This window comes from Scyliorhinus torazame, chromosome 21, assembly GCF_047496885.1.
Source record: "Scyliorhinus torazame isolate Kashiwa2021f chromosome 21, sScyTor2.1, whole genome shotgun sequence".
NCBI lineage: Eukaryota > Metazoa > Chordata > Chondrichthyes > Carcharhiniformes > Scyliorhinidae > Scyliorhinus > Scyliorhinus torazame.
The window spans coordinates 127,094,129-127,117,203 of NC_092727.1; the positions used below are offsets into that span (position 1 = coordinate 127,094,129).

Consider the following 23,075-nt stretch of genomic DNA (forward strand, 5'->3'; position numbering starts at 1 on the left):
TGTGGAGTTTGCTCCCTTTAAAGGGAAACTGAACACAGTCCAGAAGCAAAGGACCCAAAATATATTTTTGAAATGCAAAAAATGAAGCATACACCACATATACCAGTACAGGAAATAAATTTATTTTGTAATGAAACATTTGAGTATAGCTGTTTGGTGACAAAAAAGGAATTAGTTGGATGAAAATTGAGCCAAGTTGCTGAAATGACAGCTCCTTTCAGTCTCTAGCAAACTTAACACATTGACTGGCCTCGATAATAAAGAAGCTTTGAACAGAAGGGAAGAGGAAAAGTTTTGTTTTAAATGGTCTCAAAAGTAACAGGATTCTACGCACAAACTTCAGCACATTGCATGGCAAAACACAAGCTTTAAATGGCAGTCACTGAAAAACGATCAAAACAACATTTCAAGAAATGGAAGTAATAAATGTCATTTTGAAAGGCAGTACATGATTGGCATGGAATTTTAAATTTCAGTTTATTTCTCCCCACAACTCCTCATTTAATTTCTCTCCTCGCTAACTCTTCTCCGTACCACATTATTGCATTCCCATTGTTCCAGTTCTTCAATTCTTTAGCCCAGATTCCTGATTTCTTAATTGCATGATTTATAAACTATCCCACTCTGTGCTGGGGCTAATTTGGAATGTGGTGAAGATCCTGCTAAATGTAATTTTTTTCCCAGTTTGAAATTAAGTAACCATTGGATTGAAGTAGTTACAAAAACTGAACTATGAAAATCGCTTATTGTCACAAGTAGGCTTCAAATGAAGTTACTGTGAAAAGCCCCTCGTCGCCACATTCCGGCACCTGTTTGGGGAGGCTGTTACGGGAATTGAACCGTGCTGCTGGCCTGCCTTGGTCTGCTTTCAAAGCCAGCAATTTAGCCCTGTGCTATGGGCTTTGTTCTGTTACTCATCTTGTAACATGTTGTCTGTGCTCCTGTCCCAAATGGAAGATTTTGTGTGTTGTCGTCCCCCCGGCTACATTTCTAAAGGTGATAATTTAATCAAAGTTTAAACGATCACCATGTTACAAGGTATGAGGGGCAAACTCTGGAAATCAAAAGCTGTGAATGAAATTTAAAGTCTGACTTTCTCCTCGTCTTTCGAGGTACAAAATAACATGTATTCCTATGTTTTTTAATAAATGTCATAACCAAATTGATGAGCTTGCGTCACTTGAGACCTACGTTAGCAAAGAAACGTGAGGATTTTCAATCAAATTAGTTCCAATGTTTACATTGGAAAATAAGTTTCCAAAACAAAATTACAATCCCAGGTCAATATTTGGAAAGCAAGTTAGTCACACTGGAGGCATACAAGAGGTGACTGCCTGCAAGCATTCAGAGTCAGGAAGGCTCTCAGTGAGAGATATGGCAAGAGAGTACATTCCCAACACTGTACGCAATACATTCAGCAGGGCTGGGAAATCCCAATGTTAAAACTGATGCATAAAATTTGTACATGGCTAGCCAAAACCCAGAGATGGGGGCAATGCTTTCAGAATCCCACCCCCATTTCCCCGCTACATAAGTTCAATACATTTTGCAGCAGAACTTCATGTTACATTGAGGTGCAAGTCATTTCTGTCCCTGCTTCATTTTACAACCCTGACCTGCAGTGTAAAAACATCTCTAAATGCAAAGGAGCGTTCTGTTTCTAGATGGCTTATTATACATGTGGAGGGATAGATCATATTTTCCATCTTTAACATTAGAAGTGGTAATTTTTATCCAATGCACTTTTAAATGAAAAATGGTCAGTTTCTTCCAGAAGATATTAATGGGACTATTTTCATCCTGCAATGTTGTGGTTATCCACCAATTAATAAAATAGAAAATGTCTCACTTAATTCAGGATTCGGGAAAAGCTGAAGATTAGACAGCTCCTTGCTGATGCACACAGGGCTGGCGTGGGTGCATTGCCTGTGAACAAACTACCCACGTACTGGCACAATGTACGTTTACCAATTATCAAACATGAGCCTAACAAAGTCAGGTAACTGCGCGATCTTGCAGAATATGCACTCTCGACCCTCCTTGATCTGGAGGTTGTGAAGTAGAAGCAAATAATTTTTTTTTTAAAAATCCCAGTCCCAAAAAATTCAGGCATTTGTGCACAACTTTAAGGTGAACACTGATTATATTCCCCTTTTAAAATGACCCTCTGTATCTAATGCACAAGGCCAATTACCTTTTTTTGGCTTCTCGAACACATAGGGGGAAACACTGACTCCATAGCTGTGAGAGAACCCTGAATGGAACCACTGTATGATAATGCCAATGGCACAATTTAAAGCATTATACTCCTTGGCAAAGCCATCAGTGGTTTTATTTAAGGGGAAAAAATCTCATCAGGTAGCTGCTGGAGTAGACTGTAACATTTAGCTTGGGAAAGAATAGTAGGGATGAGACCCTGTGCTGGGTTAGATTCTCTGGAGAAGGGTTTGACACGGAAATTCTACAGGAAATTTGTCTGTTACAAGAGAAGCAGGTATGTTTGTGACACCTTCATTAATTTACAAAGTGCTGGCACTAAGTGATGACTAACCATAAGCAACTTGTACCCAATTAAGGTCTGCAAGCAACACAAAACTGCAAAATACTCCCCATTAGATTGTTTTTAAAATGTTTGACACAAAACAGTGCAGGTACCATGCAAGTAGCGTGCTCTTTCGGAGGGCTGGTGCAGGCTTGGTGGGCCGAATGGCCACCTTCTACACTGTTGGGATTCTATAGGAAGCTCAACACTGCACCAAGGTGGCAATTATAACCTCACTCCGCATGGAGCCTGGTTTTAAGATCATCATCAAGAGTGGGATAAACTTACTCGACTACTCAAGTGATATCCTCTGATAGTCACACGATTAATTTGTCTTCCCATTTCAATGACTCCTCAGCAATGTGAAGCACCTTGGGACATTTTTACTACATTAAAGGCGCTATGTAAATGCGAGTTTTTGGGACTGGGCTGTAACCACTGGGAATTCTAAAGAGGAAAGTTTGCAAGTAAAGATTTTCCCCAGTGAGACCGTTTGGGGAAAAATAACTGTACAGTCTGTTTCCTGATTTTTTTTTTTTCAATTTGTATCTAGTCAAGAACAAGCATAAGTAAGGAAAAAGAAAAATGAAATGAATAAAACACCAATTCACTCAACAATTCCTATAGTAAAAATCTTTGGGAGGAAAACAAAGGATTTTAGCCTAAACTACAGAACGTAGAGATGCCACTACCATTTTTTTCGTCCTAATTGCTAAGAGGTAGATGAAAAAAAATTAAATGGTTATACAGATCTCATCCCTTCCCCGTTTCCCTCCCACCCACCCCCCTCCCTCCCCTGATTTGAATGCAGTGCAGGTGTTGGTGAAGTACACCTGCTTGCACAATACACACCAATCCAAGGTTAGCAATGTTAAGGAATTTTGCATCAGAGCAGAGGTATCGAGAGGGCAACTCATAATTCAGCAATTTTTTTTTCACATAGAAAACCTTTTTGAGGTAGTTACTGTCTTGGATATACATGAATTTATTCCAAGCACCTCAGCATGGTTCAAAAATAGAATTATAGAGAAAAAGGCAATGTCCAATCATCTTTGGGAAGGGAGAGGTGGAATATTTATTATTTTGCTTTCACAGTGGGGGCTGGTGTGTTCTAAGATTCACTTCAGTAGAAGTGGCTTCATTGTACTGAAGGCTCATTTAAAAAGGTTCCGGGAATAAATTTGCCAGAGTCAGTATGAGTCATACTGATTAGTAAGGCTATGTGCTGGATTTGCCAGGGGCAGGTATGGGTGAGTAAATCCTTTAGTCTCCAACCCCTCTGATAGCCCGTGAAAATAAAGCCTGTGATCTATCCCTATATTTGCTGGCGTGCATAGAGCAGAAATCAAGCAAGGTGAAGCATTAGGTTTGGACATTATATTTTTCACATTCAAATAGTTTTCAAAGTTCAACTGCATTGGTCAGTTAAGCAAGGGGCTTGTGACCACTGGAACCTGGAGAATTATATCCTAACATGAGTCATCATTGAAGAGGGAAGGTGGGAAAATTGGAGGAGGGTGAATTGGCAGAAGATAATTTAGTTACCAAGGAGTCTCATAACTGGAGGCAATCAGATATTCAACAAATGTGTCTAATAATTCTCTCAGGAACTTGTTAATCTCTCCGCACATCAGCCTGCTTCAACCTTGTCATATGAGTAACAGAATCATAAGATTTTGGGGGGCTTAGGAGCAAATGGGGTAGGCAACTTGGATGATAGTCCCTCAAAAATTATTAGAAGACGAGGGCTTAAGGTAAACCTTTGACATATAATGCTCCATGTTTCAATCTCTTAGAGGAGGCATCAACCATTAACACGTCACGGCAAAAAATTCTAAACACCAGAACGTGGATCTCCGGATTGTGGATCAACTCATGATTTAACTCACATTAACCACATGATTTGGACATTGCCTTTTAAACAAAACCAAGCTAGTAATTCTTTGTTGATATGTTATATATATTCTTGTTTTACAATGGCCCAATCTTTTTGGATAATTATGAATCTTTACAATTATGAGTTAAACTCTGGCGTCCACCCAAAGGCCAGGCCATAGGTTGAATAATCGACTTCCAACTACCCTCCATACAGCCTGATAGTGACTTCTTTTTTTAAATGCTCCGTGTAAACGCTTCCTTTTCTTTAAGTTCAAATTGAAGTATAAAATCTTAAATACTGTCCTGCCATAGAAACTGTTGCTTGTCTAATGGATCTAGTTGTCTTCCTGTTTGAAATATTCAAGTGAATATCTATACCAGAATGATCCCTTTATTTGAATCAATGTGTATCTTCCCCTCCCCCATTTTCATTAGTATCTTACTGATCCACAAACTCACCATTGGTTCTTCTGGTGCTAAACAAAGTGAGGCTAGCAGTCTAGTGATTCTAAGAGTTAGAAAATGGAGAGAAGTTGTGTTATGGAAAAATGTATTTGAGTGGAGCAGTTGGTTAAGACTGTTGCAATTTTTGCACAGGTAGACAGAAAGAAAAGCTTAGCCAGTAACCAAAAGTGATGCCTTCTGAACTAGACAACGTCAACAGATTCAGGACCGGCTACAGCCCGCTTGGCCAACCTCCACAGATGGGGCATTAGTGCCAGCCCCCTATGTGCCTATGTGGAGAGAGCAAACTGTGCACCACATCATACAAGGATGGCCAATCCACAGACTCAGTGGGGTCTCTCTGCATTCAACACAGCAGGACCGGACGGAATTGCTTGGCTTAGGGACTTTGCAATCATTAAATAAATGAATGATGACTCAGAGGCTCTGGTCCGCCCAACACTTGAATCCATTGAGACCGCAGATTGGATGTGGACAATGGGTCAAGTTTTAAGCCAAGCAGGTCACAGCCAGTTTAGGTGTCTGAATGGTTCCGTTTCACACTGTGAAGCCATACAGCAAGTTTGGGCTGCAATTATTGCTCATTTGGCTCCAGCACAGTATGAAATCTGAAATGTAAAGTCAAACCCAATTTGGAATCTTAGACTCTCTTGTGGACTTGCACTTTAAGCTGTACATGCACCAATCCCAACAGCCAACCTCATATTAACCAATAAGGTTCTAAGCTCTAATCAATGCATGAGGCTATTCTTTGGCACCAAACTTTACAGCAGGCAACTAATTCCAAAATAATCCCACTCCAAAACATAAAGATGAATCTAGTTCCTTCATTTGGTCATTTGTCTGTCTCAGATGCTTGAAGCACAATAAGAAAGAGTACAAAGTGCGAAATGGAAATTTTCTGAAACGCAACCGATAGATTACTAACTTTGATAAGAGATCCTTCATCAGAATTGGACAGGGAAATTAGGCAAGGTCCCTAATTTCACAAGTCCTTGTCCTTTAAGAAATCCCATCTACTTCTATGTTGTACTGCAAAACATTAAACTGTATTTTTACTTTTTGGATGCCTTGTATTTCTAGAATTTTTGGTCTGTATTTAAGGATTAGAGCTTCGTAACGTGCACCTGCCCCTAAAGCAAATTGACCTACTACTAGAATATTTTTAACTGGCACTTTGATGACCCTTAAGATCATTAATTCCATCAAAGCTCCCTAATATTATGAAGCTTCAAACATAAATATCCCCAAGGTAAAATGTTCTAACCTATAGAGCAAATCGGATAACATGGAGCACCGAGGGAGGAAGCAATCGGATCCAAGTATCCAGGCAGATTGTGTCTATGGCAGGACTGTCAATAGTAATTAGCAATCTACTGCAAGTGTAGATTGCCAACACTGTAGCTTCAAGATAGAAAAAAGGCTCAAACAGGTGTCGGTGAGATGATGCTTGCTGTAGGATCAAAATAAAACAAAAAATAGGCCGAAGTCTGAATAGGCTGTTTCACGATTAAGCAAATAAAAGTAAGGGAGGTATAGAGGCCAATGCCTTAACCTGAAAAAAATACAGCAATGGTTGAACAGGCTTTGCACAAATGTAGCCACTTTCAGAATTGTTCCCATGTGAAGTATTTATTAAAAGCAGGTGGCATATGCAAAAAACTTGGATTTTCCCCAGACTAATCATGCAAAGAAATAAAATTTAAAGCATTTTATTTTGAAGGCATTGCAGATTGCATGTGTGTATATACACAGTTGTGTGCTTGTGTGTGTGTGTATATAGGGACATTGTTTCCGTGTCTTTTTCTGTAGGCAGAGGGAGCTGGGTTGCGGACATAAGGAGAGATTTTAGGATCTGCATTTGGGATGGAGTAGGGAATTCAATCCATGCTACTAAAATCAATGGAAGGAGGCTTTATAGAATTCAGTTATCTTCCCAATGGGTATGTCTCAGCAGTTTGTTTACTATTTGCTTATAGGATTGCGGCATTGCTGACTAGGCCAGCATTTATTGTCCATCCCTACTTGACTTTGACTGAGGATCATTTCCCTATTTAACAGTTCTCCCTCATCAAAGGCTGCATCTCGGGATATTACAGTTGTGCAGCCTGCTAATATTTCTAGCTGTAGATTCTAACTGGTCATGTCTCTTTTATTCTCTATCACCATCTGTTGCCTTAAATTGCCCTTTGCCCAGTTGGTATGAAATTCTCCTGTTTGTTGGGAGAGGTTCAGTGGAAAGTTTTATTGATGCCTTTCAGTCAAATTCCTTTATTTTGGGTTTTCACAGTTGTCGACAAACGACTGGAAAATTAGAAAGCAAAAAATAATTTCCTACAAGTAGTACAAAATTATTTTTGTTTTTAACATTAACCTCCTCACCAGAATCTCAAAGTATAATCTGTGGAGCTTTAAATAGTGAACAAATTTTGAAACCTTGTGTTTGAAATAAATATGTTTAGAAGAGTAATGAAAGAGTGGGGAACAGGAAGTCAAAGCTAACAAAAGTCTGCATGAATCCCTCTCTGATATTCTGTCATGTTGAGATACAGGTTGCATGCACAGGGAGTCACAGCCATGCACTATTATAAAGTGGGATAAGCATAGGGATAAAGAGTAAAGTTGGGGGGGGGGGGGGGGGGGGGGGGGGCGTTCGTTGAAGTAGAGGTTGGCAGATTACTAGTCCAGGACACGCAGAGGTGAATCAGTCCTATTTTTAAATCAGACATGTTGTTCACATGCAGGAGGGAGTATTTTTAGCGTGGCACAATTCACATGGCTTTCTCCCATTATAAACGTGGACATAGGAAGTATTAATGATAAGGTTTGCATGCAGAAATAAGGCCTTTAACGTATTATAGGTATATTAATGAAATATATTAAAAGAAGCTAACATAATAATAGTGACAGTCTAATGAACCTGGGTTATTATAGAAAATCCAAACCTTTTACACAGCACTAACTTAAAAATTATTAGATGTGATTTTAAATGTCTAAAAATAGAAAATGTGGCATTTAACTGCATCATGACAACTGCTTTTAAATATGTAAAAATGCAAATTGTTCCCAATGTGGCACGTCTGTACCTCACATCTGAGGCAGTTGCTGTAATTTTTTAATTTTTTTAAATATTTAAACACTTCCACCGACTAGAAGCAGGGGCAAAACTAACAGCCCACACCACACATTTCCCGGCTGTTGTATGTAACTCAGCAAATTTTACTTTCTTTTATTAAAAAAATAAAATATTCAAGACTATCAGCTTTATAAGTATATAAAATACCAGCAAGCAAAAAAGGAACAAATTTTGAGGTACTAAACGCCTGAGGTAGTCTAGTAAAAGCGCACAGTGTGGCCCTGGGCCATCACTGCTGAATATACTTCCTTCGGTGTTCCTTAGCAGTGTTATGTTTTCTCTCTCTCAGTTTTATTTTTCATAACTCAATTAATTTTTAAAAAAACACAAATCTTTCCTGGTAAAGGGACCGGACCAGATATCAAAGCTGCATTTTTCTCTCTCTTTCAACTATTCACTTATTTTAATCTCTTTCAGTGAATACCATGTTCCCCACATGTGGGACTCTTATTTTCTTTCCACTGTCTTTGCTTTACTACGAATACCAGGGTTGGAAAAAAAACAAGAGATAAAATCAATACAGATTTGTGTCCACCACGCAAGGTTCCAACTATAACTCTCTCTGGCACAAGAAGGTGGCACGATTGTTATATGGAAAACACCACACTGAAATCTTGGCCACTCGGAAGGAATTTGCTCATAAGTTCTCAGTTCAAGGAAGCAAAATAAATGTTAAGTTAACACCACTCACGGTTGGCATTATCTTATCAGTCATCACAGTTCATTTAATATTTGGCAAGATTACACAATTTTCTGGAGTTTTAACACTGTGGAAGGCTTAGTATAAAATAATAAAAGTAGACAAATCAATAGCTCAAATGAAGGTTGATTATTCTGTGTCCCATTCCAATGCTGGATTCTCCGGTCCGCCAGAAGGTTGATTATTCTGTGTCCCATTCCAATGCTGGATTCTCCGGTCCGCCAGTCGCAGGTTTCTCGGTGGCGTGCTGTTCACTGATGGCGGAATTCTAAACTCCCGCCGCTTGTCAGTGGGATTTCCCATTGTAGCTACCTCACGCCACCGGGAAACCTGCTGCCCAGGGTGCACTGCCCGCGGGAAGGGCGAGTTGCAACGACCGGAGAATTCTGGCCAATATTCCTATGCTTCTGCCCATTCCCCCAATGTACTCAGCCAATCAGCAAAGTTCAACTGGTTTATAGCATCCTATCGGTGGGATGGTAGAAGAGGAGAAGGAGCAAGAATGTATTGTACCCAGTTCCAAAACCCCTTTCAGAGATTGTTGAACAATAATTACCCGCAGGAAGCATTCACAAACATTACATCTTAAACCATTTCCCAACATTTTTCGGAAGGTTCCATTAAGGTCAAACATGTAAGATGGCGATAAAATGACTCGAGACTTTATTAGGTTTTCTTGAAAAACAAGACTCCAGAGTTATGCTCAACGGAGTCCAACTGAATTATAACAGGGCCTCAATTCTCCATTGACGGGATGTAGCTAACACTATACGCTACTGATTTGATGCTCTCAAACTATTAATTCAACCCCCATTAACCCACCTAGCATTCCTGGACTCAAGCACACACACCAATCTTACTTCCAGACGTATAGCTGCCTCATATCTAGATAAAACTAAAATACAAAAGTGCAATGCTAGGAATCCTTCTGATTGCTTCCTAACAGCTGATTGCCCCTATGAAAAAGCACTGCACACAGTTCTGTATATCACGTACACGTTTCAATACCACTACTACTTATTTTTCATTTGGCTGTTCCTTACCCCATGTATTACGTAATCCATAATAAAGATTTGACCTTAATGGAAACTTTATATCTACTGTGAGAATATTTCTAATCTGCTCCAAAAGTCCATAAACCCATTAGACTACATTTTTACTTATAGGTCTTTCATATAGATTTATTGATCACAACATAGCGTTATGTGACATTAAAAAGGCTATATCATCCTACACTAAGTCATTTGGCTTTCTATTTACTTTTTTAATGAATGTTATATTACCTATCACTTTGTATTTCAAACCATTCTTTTAGCAGAAAATTAACAAATGCTTTGGGGTTATTTGGACTTAAACAATGTGGAAATTCATTAGATTTTTTTTCAATTACTTACTACAGTAAAGAACACTGACTTGCATTCAGTGACAAACCTGAAATCTAGAAGTCTCTAACTATCCAAACAGATAGATCTGACGGTCATCACAAGTCCTCTTATGGTTGTGAGATCGTCACTGGATATTATGTTTTTCTTTCCTGGCTTCCCACATCCCATAATGAGTCCTGTCTTTTGAATGTTCTTGAGGAGTAATAGGATACAATGTTGTCATTTTCCATGGTCTTTAAGCCCAACCATATTCACCTTGTCACATTGTCCCTAACCTGGCCAGTTTTATACTCTCCCTTTAGCCAGGGAAGAAGAGTGAGAGGACAATGGCTTTTAGGAAGGCAGGAAAGTGGAATCCAGTAGATATTGGAGGGACCAAATTGGAGATTCCGTCTCAAAAGGTTGTTAATAGCAGAAGTCGCTAATGTAGTAATTCTACTATTAATAACAGGCAATGATATTGCTATTAGAAATGAGTCAGAATTGGTAGGAATCATCCTATAACAGAATTGGCAGCATAGTCTAAGTGGGACCCATGTGAGTGATAGCTTCTCCAATCTCTCAGATGATGTCTAGCAAGCACGTTTGGTCTGGTCCCCACAAAGAACTGAGGTTCTGCTATCCAAATTTTTCTTTTACACAGTTCAAGTAGAAAAAGTCTTAAATTACACCAAATTGTGCCTGATAATGTAATTTCTATCCACAATGTTTACTTAGCCTTCCACAGTTTTAAAGGTGAACAAAATGTTGATCTGAACTCAGCCATTCTTTGGCCTGGCATCTGTTTCCATGTTGGGACGTATCTGGGGCATTTTGGTAGTTTCATTTCCTCCGAGGTTGCGACTGGTTGCTTTGTACCTTCTGCTGCTGCTGATGTTTCACTTGAGCCAATATTTCCCTGATCTTTCTCTGTGCTAGCTGTGAGGCAAAGGGACATATCAGTTCCATACTTCACACACAAATTAGCAAACACAATGTCTTCATTTGTCAGGGTTTCAGTGCCAGGAAGAGTGTTAAAGAACAATGCGCTCCTGTTAAGTGCAGAGTTTTACATCTAATATCCCAGTTAATAAATTAACTCGTAATATTGAGTGCTGAAATTTAGATACAAATACAGGCCCTACCATTTAAATCGGAGATATTTAAACCAGGCAGTCAGTTACATTGGCCAAAAAACAGGCATCATTATTTATTTACATTAATGTCAATTTCAAAGTGTTGCCTTATTTAAGGCAGAAACTGCAGTTTACTCACTACACAAATAGGCCTTTTCACTAATCCTGCTCGTCATCTTGAACCTCATTTGGCTGTTTTGTGGGATCATAATTTGGATTCAATTTGAATTGTTTTTTTGAGGAGATGGATTAAAGCAAGTGATATCTCTTTTACTTTTTTAAAGATATATTGGAGCCAAAATAAAACGGTGTTTAACTGAAGTGAAGTCATTGTATCAACCGCAGACACATGCTGCAATTGTAGAAAATACTGATCAACCTTCTTATATTGGCACATCCAGAGTAGGCTAAGAACGGACAACAAAAGATGTCTTGCAAAATGTGGCAATTTTATTTTAATATTTACAACAAGAAAGTTTTTATTTTATTAATGCTGCCGCGTTGTACTGGCCAATATTTATAAGCAAGCTGCCACAGACTGTGGGGACTCTATCTTCTCTTTATTTCCCCATCAAGGGTCCTCCACCCCCTCCCCCAAAACTCCCATTGCATTCAGCTGAAATCCTTGTTTCAAATCAGCAGTTGTACAGATCTGTGCAGTTGGCCTCCAAGGAAGCGACGGACCACCCAGTAGGTCCTCTTGAAGGGAAATAGTGCAACCCTTTATCTCCTTACTTTGAATCACTGACATTGATTAAAGTTGGAATTAAACTTGTCCTGCACATTAATTCTGCTGCATTTCACACCACCCAGAAGCTTCAGGATCCTAGAACAACTATGCTCCAGCCCAATGAGAGGTCACAGACCTCAAACATTAACTCTGCTTTTCTCTCCATAGACACTGCCTGACCTGCTGAATATTTCCAGCCTTTTTTGTTATTACTTCAGGTTTCCAGTATGTGCTTTTGGATTTGCGTTCCAGCTCAACAAGCTGGGAAATAAACCGAACAGTTCTTTCAAAGAGCCTTCAAGCCTGATGGCCTCCTTCTGTACAATAAGATAAAATCATTGTAAGTTGCTCAAAGCCCAAAATGCTCTTTTACTTTCAATAATGAAGCATATTAGGGTTTTTTGGATAGAAATTACTTCCTAGTGAAATGAAAATCATGTCTAAATTTATTATTGAAGATTTTTGTATTACTCAATGATCAATACCTCCCCAATGAATTTAAAGGTTTTGCACTGACCAGGAAATGAACATGGGTCTAAATCAGAATTGTTTTCCAGCTCTGAGAATGGGACTGGGATAAAACTCCCTGAAAGATTTCTCGGAATCCCATGTTTCTAGTATTTTCAAATGTTATTTTACTGACTTATTACTTTCTCATCTTATTGTCTGGGTGTAGATTGTGTAAACTGAGCACAGCACAGAAAGGAAAATCGAGTGGGGAGGACAGTGCAACCCAACCAAACCTCTGCTCATTTAAAATCAGTATGATCCCTTACAGTCCATGTGCTGCCTGATTGTGCTCCGTGTCATGACATAGTAGATGAGCAAGGGGGGTAAGTCCAAAGAAGCAATATCCTGCCAAAAGGAAGTTATGGTGAACCTTTATAAAATCCTGGTTCAGCCGTAACCTTATTGTGTCCAGTTCTGGGCACCATACTTTAGGAAGGATGTGAAGACTTCAGAGCGAGTTCAGAAAAGATTCACAAGAATAGTCCCAGGGACAAGAAACTTCAGTTCTGTGCATGGATGAGAGAAGTTTGTTTTGGATTTGTTCATGGGATGTGGGCATCGCAGGCTGTGCCAGCATTTATTGCCCATCACTAATTGCCCTTGAAGGGACAGTTAAGAGTCACCCACATTGGACTTCCGGGTGCGGCGATGACCAGCTGAGTCCCACGTTTCGGCAGCTCCCGTTGGAACGGACTTTTGGGCTCTTAATAGGAGCCCCAACGGCAATTTAAACGGCAAAAACACTGTGCGGTAAACCAGAAGGGAATCCCCCCCGGACACGCATAGAAAAGGGAGAGGATAGCGGCCGGATTGCGGAGGATCCTCTGGAGCAGCGGCAAGGAAGGGAAGCTCAAAGCAAGATGGCGTCGGAAGGTGGCCGTTTGTTATGGGGCCCGGAGCAACAAGAGTTCCTGTGGCGCTGTGTGGAAGAGCTGAAGAAGGAGCTGTTGGCCCCGATATTACAGGCGAATGAAGGACTAAAGGAGGAGCCGAGGACCCAAGAGCTGGAGCTTCGGGTCGTGAAGGCAAAGACTGCTGAAAACGAAGATGAAATACAGGGCCTGGTGGTGAAGGCAGAAACGCACGAGGCACAACATAAAAGGTGTGTGGAGAGGTTGGAAGCGATGGAGAATAATTCATCAGGAGGAATAAGGAGGAAGAATTTAAGAATCCTGGGTCTTCCCGAAGGCGCAGAAGGGGGGGACGTCGGGACATATGTGAGCACGATGCTTCACTCGCTAATGGGATCGGAGGCCCCGACGGGCCCTTTGGAGGTGGAGGAAGCTTATCGAGTTCTGGCGCGAAGACCAAAGGCTGCAGAAATACCTCGAGCTATAGTGGTGAGGTTTCTCCGCTACAATGACAGAGAGACGGTTCTCAGGTGGGCGAAGAAAACTCGGAGCTGTAGGTGGGAGAACGCGGTGATCCGCGAATACCAGGATTGGAGTGCGGAGGTGGTGAGAAGGAGGGCAAGTTTCAATCGGGCTAAGGCGGTGCTTCACAAAAAGAAGGTTTGGAATGTTGCAACGGCGAGATTGTGGGTCACACACCAAGGGAAGCACCACTACTTTGAGACGGCAGAAGAGGCGTGGACATTCATTGTGGACGAGAAGCTGGAATAGTCTGGCGAGAGAAAGAGCTTTTGGGACAAAGTGGTGGGGGTGATTATGTGGGGCGAGGAAGGGGAAGGGGAGGGGGGGGGGGGGTGATTTTTCAATTTGTTAATTTTGTGATCCTGTAACTTTTCTCTCTTCCGCATGTTGGGGGGGGGGGGGAGAGAAGAGAGTATGAGGAACTGTGGGTGCCGGCCATTAGGGGCGGGGCCGAGTGGGAAACGCGGGCTTTGTTCCCGCGTTATGGTAATTATGGCGGGAACAGGGACGCAGGAAGGAGGGGGCCTCGCACAGTGGGAGCCGAGGACAAGGGGGGAAGCCGAGGTCGGCCAGAGTTCGCTGACTTCTGGGAGCAACATGGGGGGTGCAACTACGCTAGAGGGGGATCTAGCAGAGGGGGGGGGTTAACTGGGTTGCTGCTGCTAAGGAGAAGGGGGAGCTGTTATGGGATGGGGTGGTCGAGGCGGGAGGGCACCGTCGGGGGGATATACGGGTACTTGGGAACCGGGTGAGGAGCTGGGTTTAAAAAGGGGATGGCTAGTCGACAAGGGGGGGGGGGGGGGGGTAAAGAGCCCCCCAACTCGACTGATCACATGGAACATGAGAGGGCTGAACGGGCCGATTAAAAGGGCACGGGTACTCGCACACCTAAAGAAATTAAAGGCAGATGTGGTTATGTTGCAGGAGACGCATCTGAAACTGACAGACCAGGTTAGACTACGTAAAGGATGGGTGGGGCAGGTGTTTCATTCGGGTTTAGATGCGAAGAATAGGGGGGGGTGGCTATTTTGGTGGGGAAACGGGGACTGTTTGAGGCAAAGACCATAGTGGCGGATAGTGGGGGTAGATATGTGATGGTGAGTGGCAGATTGCAAGGGGAGGCGGTGGTTCTGGTGAACGTATACGCCCCGAACTGGGATGATGCAAATTTTATGAGGCGTATGTTGGGACGTATCCTGGACCTGGAGGCGGGAAAGTTGGTAATGGGGGGAGACTTCAATACGGTGCTTGATCCAGGGCTGGACCAGTCGAGGTCCAGGACCGGGAGGAGGCCGGCAGCGGCCAAGGTGCTCAAGGACTTCATGGAGCAGATGGGAGGGGTAGACCCCTGCAGATTTAGTAGGCCTAGGAGTAAGGAGTTCTCATTTTTCTCTCATGTTCACAAAGTATACTCACGGATAGACTTTTTTGTCTTGGGAAGGGCACTGATTCCGAAGGTGACAGGGACGGAATATACGGCCATAGCCATTTCGGACCACGCTCCACATTGGGTAGACTTGGAGGTAGGAGAGGAAAAAGAACAGCACCCACTCTGGAGAATGGATATGGGCTTATTGGCGGATGAGGGGGTATGTTTAAGGGTGAGGGGGTGTATTGAAAGGTACTTGGAGCTTAATGACAATGGAGAGGTTCAGGTGGGAGTGGTCTGGGAGGCGTTGAAGGCGGTGGTCAGAGGGGAACTGATATCCATAAGGGCACATAAAGGGAAGCAAGAGGGTAAAGAAAGGGAGCGACTGTTGAAAGAACTTTTGAGGGTGGACAGGCAATATGCAGAGGCACCGGAGGAGGGACTGTACAGGGAAAGACAAAGGTTACATGTGGAATTTGACCTGCTGACCACGGGTAAGGCAGAGGCACAGTGGAGGAGGGCACAGGGTGTACAGTATGAGTATGCAGAGAAGGCGAGTCGGCTACTGGCCCACCAACTGAGGAAGAGGGGAGCAGCGAGGGAGATAGGTGGGGTGAGAGATGAGGAGGGAGAGATGGAACGGGGAGCGGAGAGAGTGAACGGGGTGTTCAAGGCATTCTATGAGAGGTTATATAAGGCTCAGCCCCCAGAAGGGAAGGAGGGAATGAGGTGTTTCCTGGATCAGCTGGAATTCCCGAAAGTGGAGGAGCAGGAGAGGGTGGGACTGGGAGCACAGATTGAGATGGAGGAGGTGGTAAAAGGGATTGGGAGCATGCAGGCGGGGAAGGCCCCGGGACCGGACGGATTCCCGATGGAATTTTATCGGAAATATATGGACCTACTGGCCCCGCTTTTGACGAGAACCTTTAATGAGGCCAGGGAAAGGGGGCAGTTGCCCCCGACTATGTCGTAGGCGACGATATCGCTCCTTTTGAAGAAGGAAAAAGACCCGCTGCAGTGTGGGTCCTACAGGCCTATTTCCCTTCTAAATGTAGATGCTAAGCTCCTGGCCAAGGTGATGGCGACGAGGATAGAGGACTGTGTCCCGGGGGTGGTCCACGAGGATCAAACTGGGTTCGTTAAGGGGAGACAGCTGAACACGAACATACGGAGGTTGCTAGGGGTAATGATGATGCCCCCACCAGAGGGGGAGGCGGAGATAGTGGTGGCGATGGACGCCGAGAAAGCATTCAACAGAGTGGAGTGGGATTATCTGTGGGAGGTGCTGAGGAGATTTGGTTTGGGAGAAGGGTTTATTGGATGGGTACAGCTGCTGTACAGGGCCCCGGTGGCGAGTGTGGTCACGAACAGGCAGAGGTCTGACTACTTCCGTCTTCATAGAGGGACGAGGCAGGGGTGTCTCCTGTCTCCGTTACTGTTTGCATTGGCGATTGAGCCCCTGGCTATAGCACTGAGGGGCTCCAGGAAGTGGAGGGGAGTACTCAGGGGAGGAGAAGAACACCGGGTATCTTTGTATGCAGATGATTTATTGCTGTATGTTGCGGACCCAGTGGAGGGGATGCCTGAGATAATGCAGACACTCAGGGAGTTTGGGGAATTTTCGGGGTACAAATTGAATATGGGGAAGAGTGAGTTGTTTGTGGTGCATCCGGGGGAGCAGAGCAGGGGAATAGATGATTTACCGCTGAGGAAGGTAACAAGAGATTTCCGGTACTTAGGGATTCAGATAGTCAGGAGTTGGGGAATCTTACATAGGCTTAATTTAACAAGATTGGTGGAACAGATGGAGGAGGATTTTAAGAGATGGGACATGGTATCCCTGTCACTGGTGGGCAGGGTGCAGGCGGTCAAAATGGTAGTCCTCCCGAGATTCCTTTTTGTGTTTCAGTGCCTTCCAGTGATGGTCACGAAGGCTTTTTTCAAGAAAATTGAGAAAAGTGTCATGAGTTTTGTGTGGGCCGGGAAGACCCCGAGAGTGAGGAGGGGGTTCTTGCAGCGTAGCAGGGATAGGGGGGGGGGTTGGCACTACCGAGCCTAAGTGAATACTACTGGGCCGCCAATATCTCAATGGTGTGTAAGTGGATGGGAGAAGGGGAGGGAGCGGCGTGGAAGAGATTGGAGATGGCGTCCTGCAAGGGGACCAGCCTACAAGCAATGGTGACGGCGCCGTTGCCGTTCTCCCCGAAGAAATACACCACAAGTCCAGTGGTGGTGGCAACGCTAAAAATTTGGGGGCAGTGGAGACGACATAGGGGAAGGACGGGAGCCTCGGTGCGGTCCTCGATAAGAAATAATCATAGGTTTGTCCCGGGGCGAATAGATGGGGGATTTGGAGCATGGCAGAGAGCTGGGGTTGTGCAACTGAGAGATCTGTTCGTAGACGGGACGTTTGCGAGTCTGGGAGCGCTGACGGAAAAATACGGGTTGCCCCAGGGGAATGCATTTCGGTACATGCAACTGAGGGCATTTGCGAGGCAACAGGTGAGGGAATTCCCGCAACTCCCGACGCAGGAGATTCAAGATAGAGTGATCTCAGGAACATGGGTGGGGGATGGTAGGGTGTCGGATATATACAGGGAAATGAGGGACGGGGGGATCATGGTGGATGAGCTGAAGGGGAAATGGGAAGAAGAGCTGGGGAAGAGATTGAGGAGGGGCTGTGGGTTGATGCCCTACGTAGGGTAAACTCGTTGTCCTCGTGCGCCAGGCTAAGCCTGATACAATTCAAGGTTTTGCACAGGGCGCATATGACCGGAGCAAGGCTCAGTAAATTTTTCGGAGTGGAGGATAGGTGTGGGAGATGCTCGAGAAGCCCAGCAAACCACACCCACATGTTTTGGTCATGCCCGGCATTGCAGGGGTTCTGGGTGGGGATGGCAAAGGTGCTTTTGAAGGTGGTGGGGGTCCGGGTCGAGCCAGGCTGGGGGTTGGCTATATTCGGGGTTGCAGAAGAGCCGGGAGTGCAGGAGGCGAAAGAGGCTGGTGTCTTGGCCTTTGCGTCCCTAGTAGCCCGGCGAAGGATATTGCTTATGTGGAAGGAAGCCAAACCCCCGGGCGTGGAGACCTGGATAAATGACATGGCAGGGTTTATAAAACTAGAACGGATAAAGTTCGCACTAAGGGGTTCGGCTCAAGGGTTCACCAGGCGGTGGCAACCGTTCATTGACTACCTCGCAGAACGATAAAGGAAATGGGAAGGTAGCAGCAGCAACCCAGGGGGAGTGGGGGGGGGGGGGGGGGGGGGGGGGAGGGCTCGGGTGGGTCCTCAGGGGTGTTTTTGTATAGATATTTGTACTTGGTTATGTATATTGGATTGTTTGATTTTATCTCTGGAGAGTTATTATTTTTGTTATGGCAGTTGCCATTTAGTTTATATGTTATTTATTTATTTGTTAAAACGGCCACTGTTATTTATGTTGTTTTATTGTTGTAAAAAGGAAAACCTTTGTATTGTTCTGTTTGGCTGAAAAATTTTGAATAAAATATATGTCCATTGCTGTGGATCTAGAGTCAGACCGGGTAAGGACGACAGATTTCCTTCCCTAAAGGATCAGATCTGGTTTTTACGACAATCGGTTTCATGGTCATCGTTGAAATGAAAATCGCTGGCTTTGAAAGCAGACCCAGGCAGGCCAGCAGCACGGTTCGATTCCCGTAACAGCCTCCCCGAACAGGCGCCGGAATGTGGCGACTAGGGGCTTTTCACAGTGACTTCATTTGAATCATTTCAATAAGCGATTTTCATTTCATTCATTTTTAATTCCAGATTTTTATTGAATTCAAATTTCACCATCTGCTGTGGCAGGATTTGAACCTACGTCCCCAGAGCATTACCCTGGGTCTCTGGTTTACTAGTCCAGTGACAATACCACTACGCCACTGCCTCCCCTGTTCTCCTCAGAGGAGAAGATTAAGAGATTTGATTGAGGTTTTCAAAATAGTGAAGGATGTGGACAGAGTTATTGGGGAGAAACTGTTCCCATTGGCTGAGGGTGGAAAACCAGTGGAGACCGATTTTAGGTGATTGGCTAAAGGAGCAATGGTGACATGAGGTAAAGCCTTTTTATGCAGACGTGACTGGGATCTGGACTGCTCTACCTGAGAATGTGACAAAGGCAGATTCAATTGAAAGCTTCAAAAGAGAACTGGATAATTATGTTAAACAAAGACATTTGCACACCATTGGAGGAAAAGACAGGAGCGTGGGACTAGGTGAGTTGCTCTTTGAGATAGCAGCATGGACACAATGAGTTGAATGGCCTCCTGTGCTCTAACTATTCTATGATCCACTGGCTGACTAGAGGCAGCTGAATGTGTGCCCACCTGGCTTGCGTAAAAGTGACCAATGATCTTGACCACAACTTGGTCATTCTCATCTGGGACCTGGTCGCGAGGCACCACTACCTCTGCACTGGACAGATTCTGCAACTCATTCACCTACAGCAAGAAATCACAGAGATAGAGTTAGAAACAATAGTACAAAGCTGAATTCTCAACAATCAGAGTATTATTGCACAGACATAAACATACATAATAAATACCAAGAACTCCCAGGGCAGGTACAGGATTGATTAACAACATCCCATATTCACATAGTACCTTTAAAGTAATAAAACATTCCACGGCACTTCACAGGAGTGTTTGATTGCAAATTTTGACACTGAGCCAGAGACGGAGATATTAGGTAAGATGAGTGAAAGCTTGGTTATTAAAGAAAGAAAAAGGTGGAGAGATAACGGCTTCGGAGGGGGGGCGGGGGGGACACGTCGACACAATCAAAATCGGACATACTCAAGAGACAAGAATTAGAGGAGCCCACCTATCTTGGAAGGTTATAGGGCAGGAGGAGATGAAAGAGATAGGGGCAAGGCCACAAAAAGAGTTGAAAACGGGTGAGAATTTTAAAACCAAGGTGTTGCTTAACTGGAGTCAATGTGGTTCAGAGGGCACAGGGGTGAGAAACTTGGTGCCAATTAAAACATGGACAGCAGAATGAAGAGTAAATCCTTCTCTATAATACCGAATAACGTGTTTTGACTTCAACCTCAAGAAGATAGCAACAGGACTAGGCCGTTCGGCCCTTCAAGCCCCATTCAATAGGATCATGGCTGATCTGGTTGTAGTCTCAGCTCCATTTTCCTGTGTCTGGACCTTGTTTTTAATATAATTTTAAAGTACCCAATTCATTTTGTTTTCCAATTGAGGGGCAATTTAGCGTGGCCAATCCACGTACCCTGCACATCTTTTGGGTTGTGGGGATGAGATCCACGTAGACACGGGGAGAATGTGCAGACTCCACACGGACAGTGACCCGGGGCCGGGATCGAACTCGGGTCCTCGGCGGCGTGAGGCAGCAGTGCTAACCACTGCGCCGCCATGCTGTGTCTGTATCTAACTCAGCCTTGAATAAAGTCAATGACTCAGCCTCTTTCTGCTCTCATAACATAAGAACTAGGAGCAGGAGTCGGCAACCTGGCCCTTCGAGCTTGCTCCGTCATTCAATGAGATCATGGCTGATCTTTTGTGGACTCAGCTCCACTTTCCGGCCCGAACACCATAATCCTTTATTCTTCAAAAAGCTATCTATCTTTACCTTGAAAACATTTTACGAAGGAGCCTCAACTGCTTCACTGGGCAGGGAATTCCATAGATTCTCAGTCCTAAATCTACTTCTCCTTATTTTGAGGGTATGCCCCCTAGTTCTGCTTTCACCCGCCAGTGAAAACAACCTGCCCGCATCTATCCTATCTATTCCCTTCATAATTTTATATGTTTCTATAAGATCCCCCCCCCCCCCCCCCGCATCCTTCTAAATTCCAACGAGTACAGTCCCAGTCTACTCAACCTCGCTTTGTAATTCAACTCCCTCAACTCTGGGATTAACCTAGTGAATCTCCTCTGCACACCCTCCAGTGCCAGTACACCTTTCTCAGGTAAGGAGACCAAAATTGAACACAATACTCCAGGTGTGGCCTCACTAACACCGTATAAAGTTGCAGCATAACCTCCCTAGTCTTAAACTCCATCCCTCTAGCAATGAAGGACAAAACTCCATTTGTCTTCGTAATCACCTGCTGCACCTGTAAACCAACTTTTTGCGACTCATGCACTAGGACACCCAGGTCCCTCTGCACAGCAGCATGAAGGTGGCTGCGCAGGTCGATAAGAGTGGTCAAGAACGCATACGGCATGCTTTCCTTCATCGAAAGGGGTATTGAATACAAGAGTTGGCAGGTCATGTTACAGTTGTATAAGACTTTGGTTCGGCCACATTTGGAATACTGCGTACAGTTCTGGTCGCCACATTACCAAAAGGATGTGGATGCTTTGGCGAAGGTGCAGAGGAGGTTCACCAGGATGTTGCCTGGTATGGAGGGCGCTAGCTATGAAGAGAGGTTGAGTAGATTAGGATTATTTTCATTAGAAATGATGTAGAGATGCCGACGTTGGACTGGGGTGAGCAAAGTAAGAAGTCTTACACCAGGTTTATAGAATTTACAGTGCAGAAGGAGTCCATTCGGCCCATCGAGTCTGCACCGGCTCTTGGAAAGAGCACCCCACCCAAGGTCAACACCTCCACCCTATCCCCATAACCCAGTAACCCCACCCAACACTAAGGGCAATTTTGGACACTAAGGGCAATTTATCATGGCCAATCCACCTAATCTGCACATCTTTGGACTGTGGGAGGAAACCGGAGCACCCGGAGGAAACCCACGCACACACGGGGAGGATGTGCCGGCTCCGCACAGACAGTGACCCAAGCCGGAATCGAACCTGGGACCCTGGAGCTGTGAAGCAATTGTGCTATCCACAATGCTACCGTGCTGCCCGCAGGAGCAGGAGAAGGCCATTCGACCCTCCGAGCTTGCTCTGCCATTCAACATGATCATGCCTGATCCTCTATCTCAATGCTATGCTCCCACGTTCTCCCCATGCCCCTCAACCACTTTAGAGTCCAGAAATCTATCTATTTCCTTCTTAAATATATTCAGTAACTTGGCCTCCATAGCCTTCTGTACTTGAGAATTCCACATGTTCACCAGCTTCTGAGTGAAGAAATTTCTTCTCCTCTCAGTTTAAATGGCCTGCCCCGTATTCTGAGACTGTGACTCCTTGTTCTAGAACCCCCCAGCCAGAGGAATCAATACCCCTGCATCCAGTCTGTCCAGCCCCGTCAGAATTTTAAACTCCAGTGAATAGAGGCCTGGTTGACCCAATCTATCCACATATGGCAATCCTGCCATCCCAGAAATCAGACTGGTGAACCTTCGCTGCACTCCCTCTATGGCAAGTACATCCTTTCCTAGATACCTGCATGCTTGCTGTACAATGACACCTTTGTACATCCAATGTTTCGCAGTCTATCACCATTCAAATAAATAATCTGCCATTCTGTTTCTCCATCCGAAGTGGATAACTTCACATTTATCCACATTATACTGTATCTGACACGTATTTGCCCACTCACAACATGTCTAAATCAAGCCCTTTAACATCCTCCTCACCATTCACATTCCCACCAGGTTATGTGTCATCAGAAAACTTGTAATTACTACTTTTGGTTCCTCATCAAAATCATTGAAAACATATTAAATAACTGGGCCCCAAGAACTGATCCCTGCTGTATCTCATTAGTCACTGCCTGCCACTTTGTAAAAGATCCATTTATTCCTACTCGGTTTCCTGTCTGCTAACCAATTCTCAATCCATGCCAATATATCACTCCCAATCCCATGCACTTTAATTTTGCACACTAACTTCTAACGTGGGACTTTATCAAAAGCTTTCTGAAAATCCGAATATACCACATCCACTGGTTCACCTATATCTATTCTGCTCGTTACATCC

At 44.1% G+C, this 23,075-nt stretch overlaps 1 protein-coding gene across 1 annotated transcript in view; it reads right to left on the minus strand.

Annotated features, from left to right (window-relative positions):
• Positions 1 to 3,331: 3,331 nt before the first annotated feature.
• The window catches only part of igf2bp1 (insulin-like growth factor 2 mRNA binding protein 1), a 223,966-nt gene continuing 204,222 nt past the window's right edge, over positions 3,332 to 23,075 (minus strand). The window contains exons 14-15 of the mRNA XM_072487508.1: positions 19,548 to 19,661; positions 3,332 to 11,024 (exon numbers count right to left, since the gene is read on the minus strand). Coding sequence (XP_072343609.1) covers positions 10,929 to 11,024; positions 19,548 to 19,661 — 210 coding nt within the window. The 3' untranslated portion in view covers positions 3,332 to 10,928. The remainder of the gene's footprint in view (positions 11,025 to 19,547; positions 19,662 to 23,075) is intronic.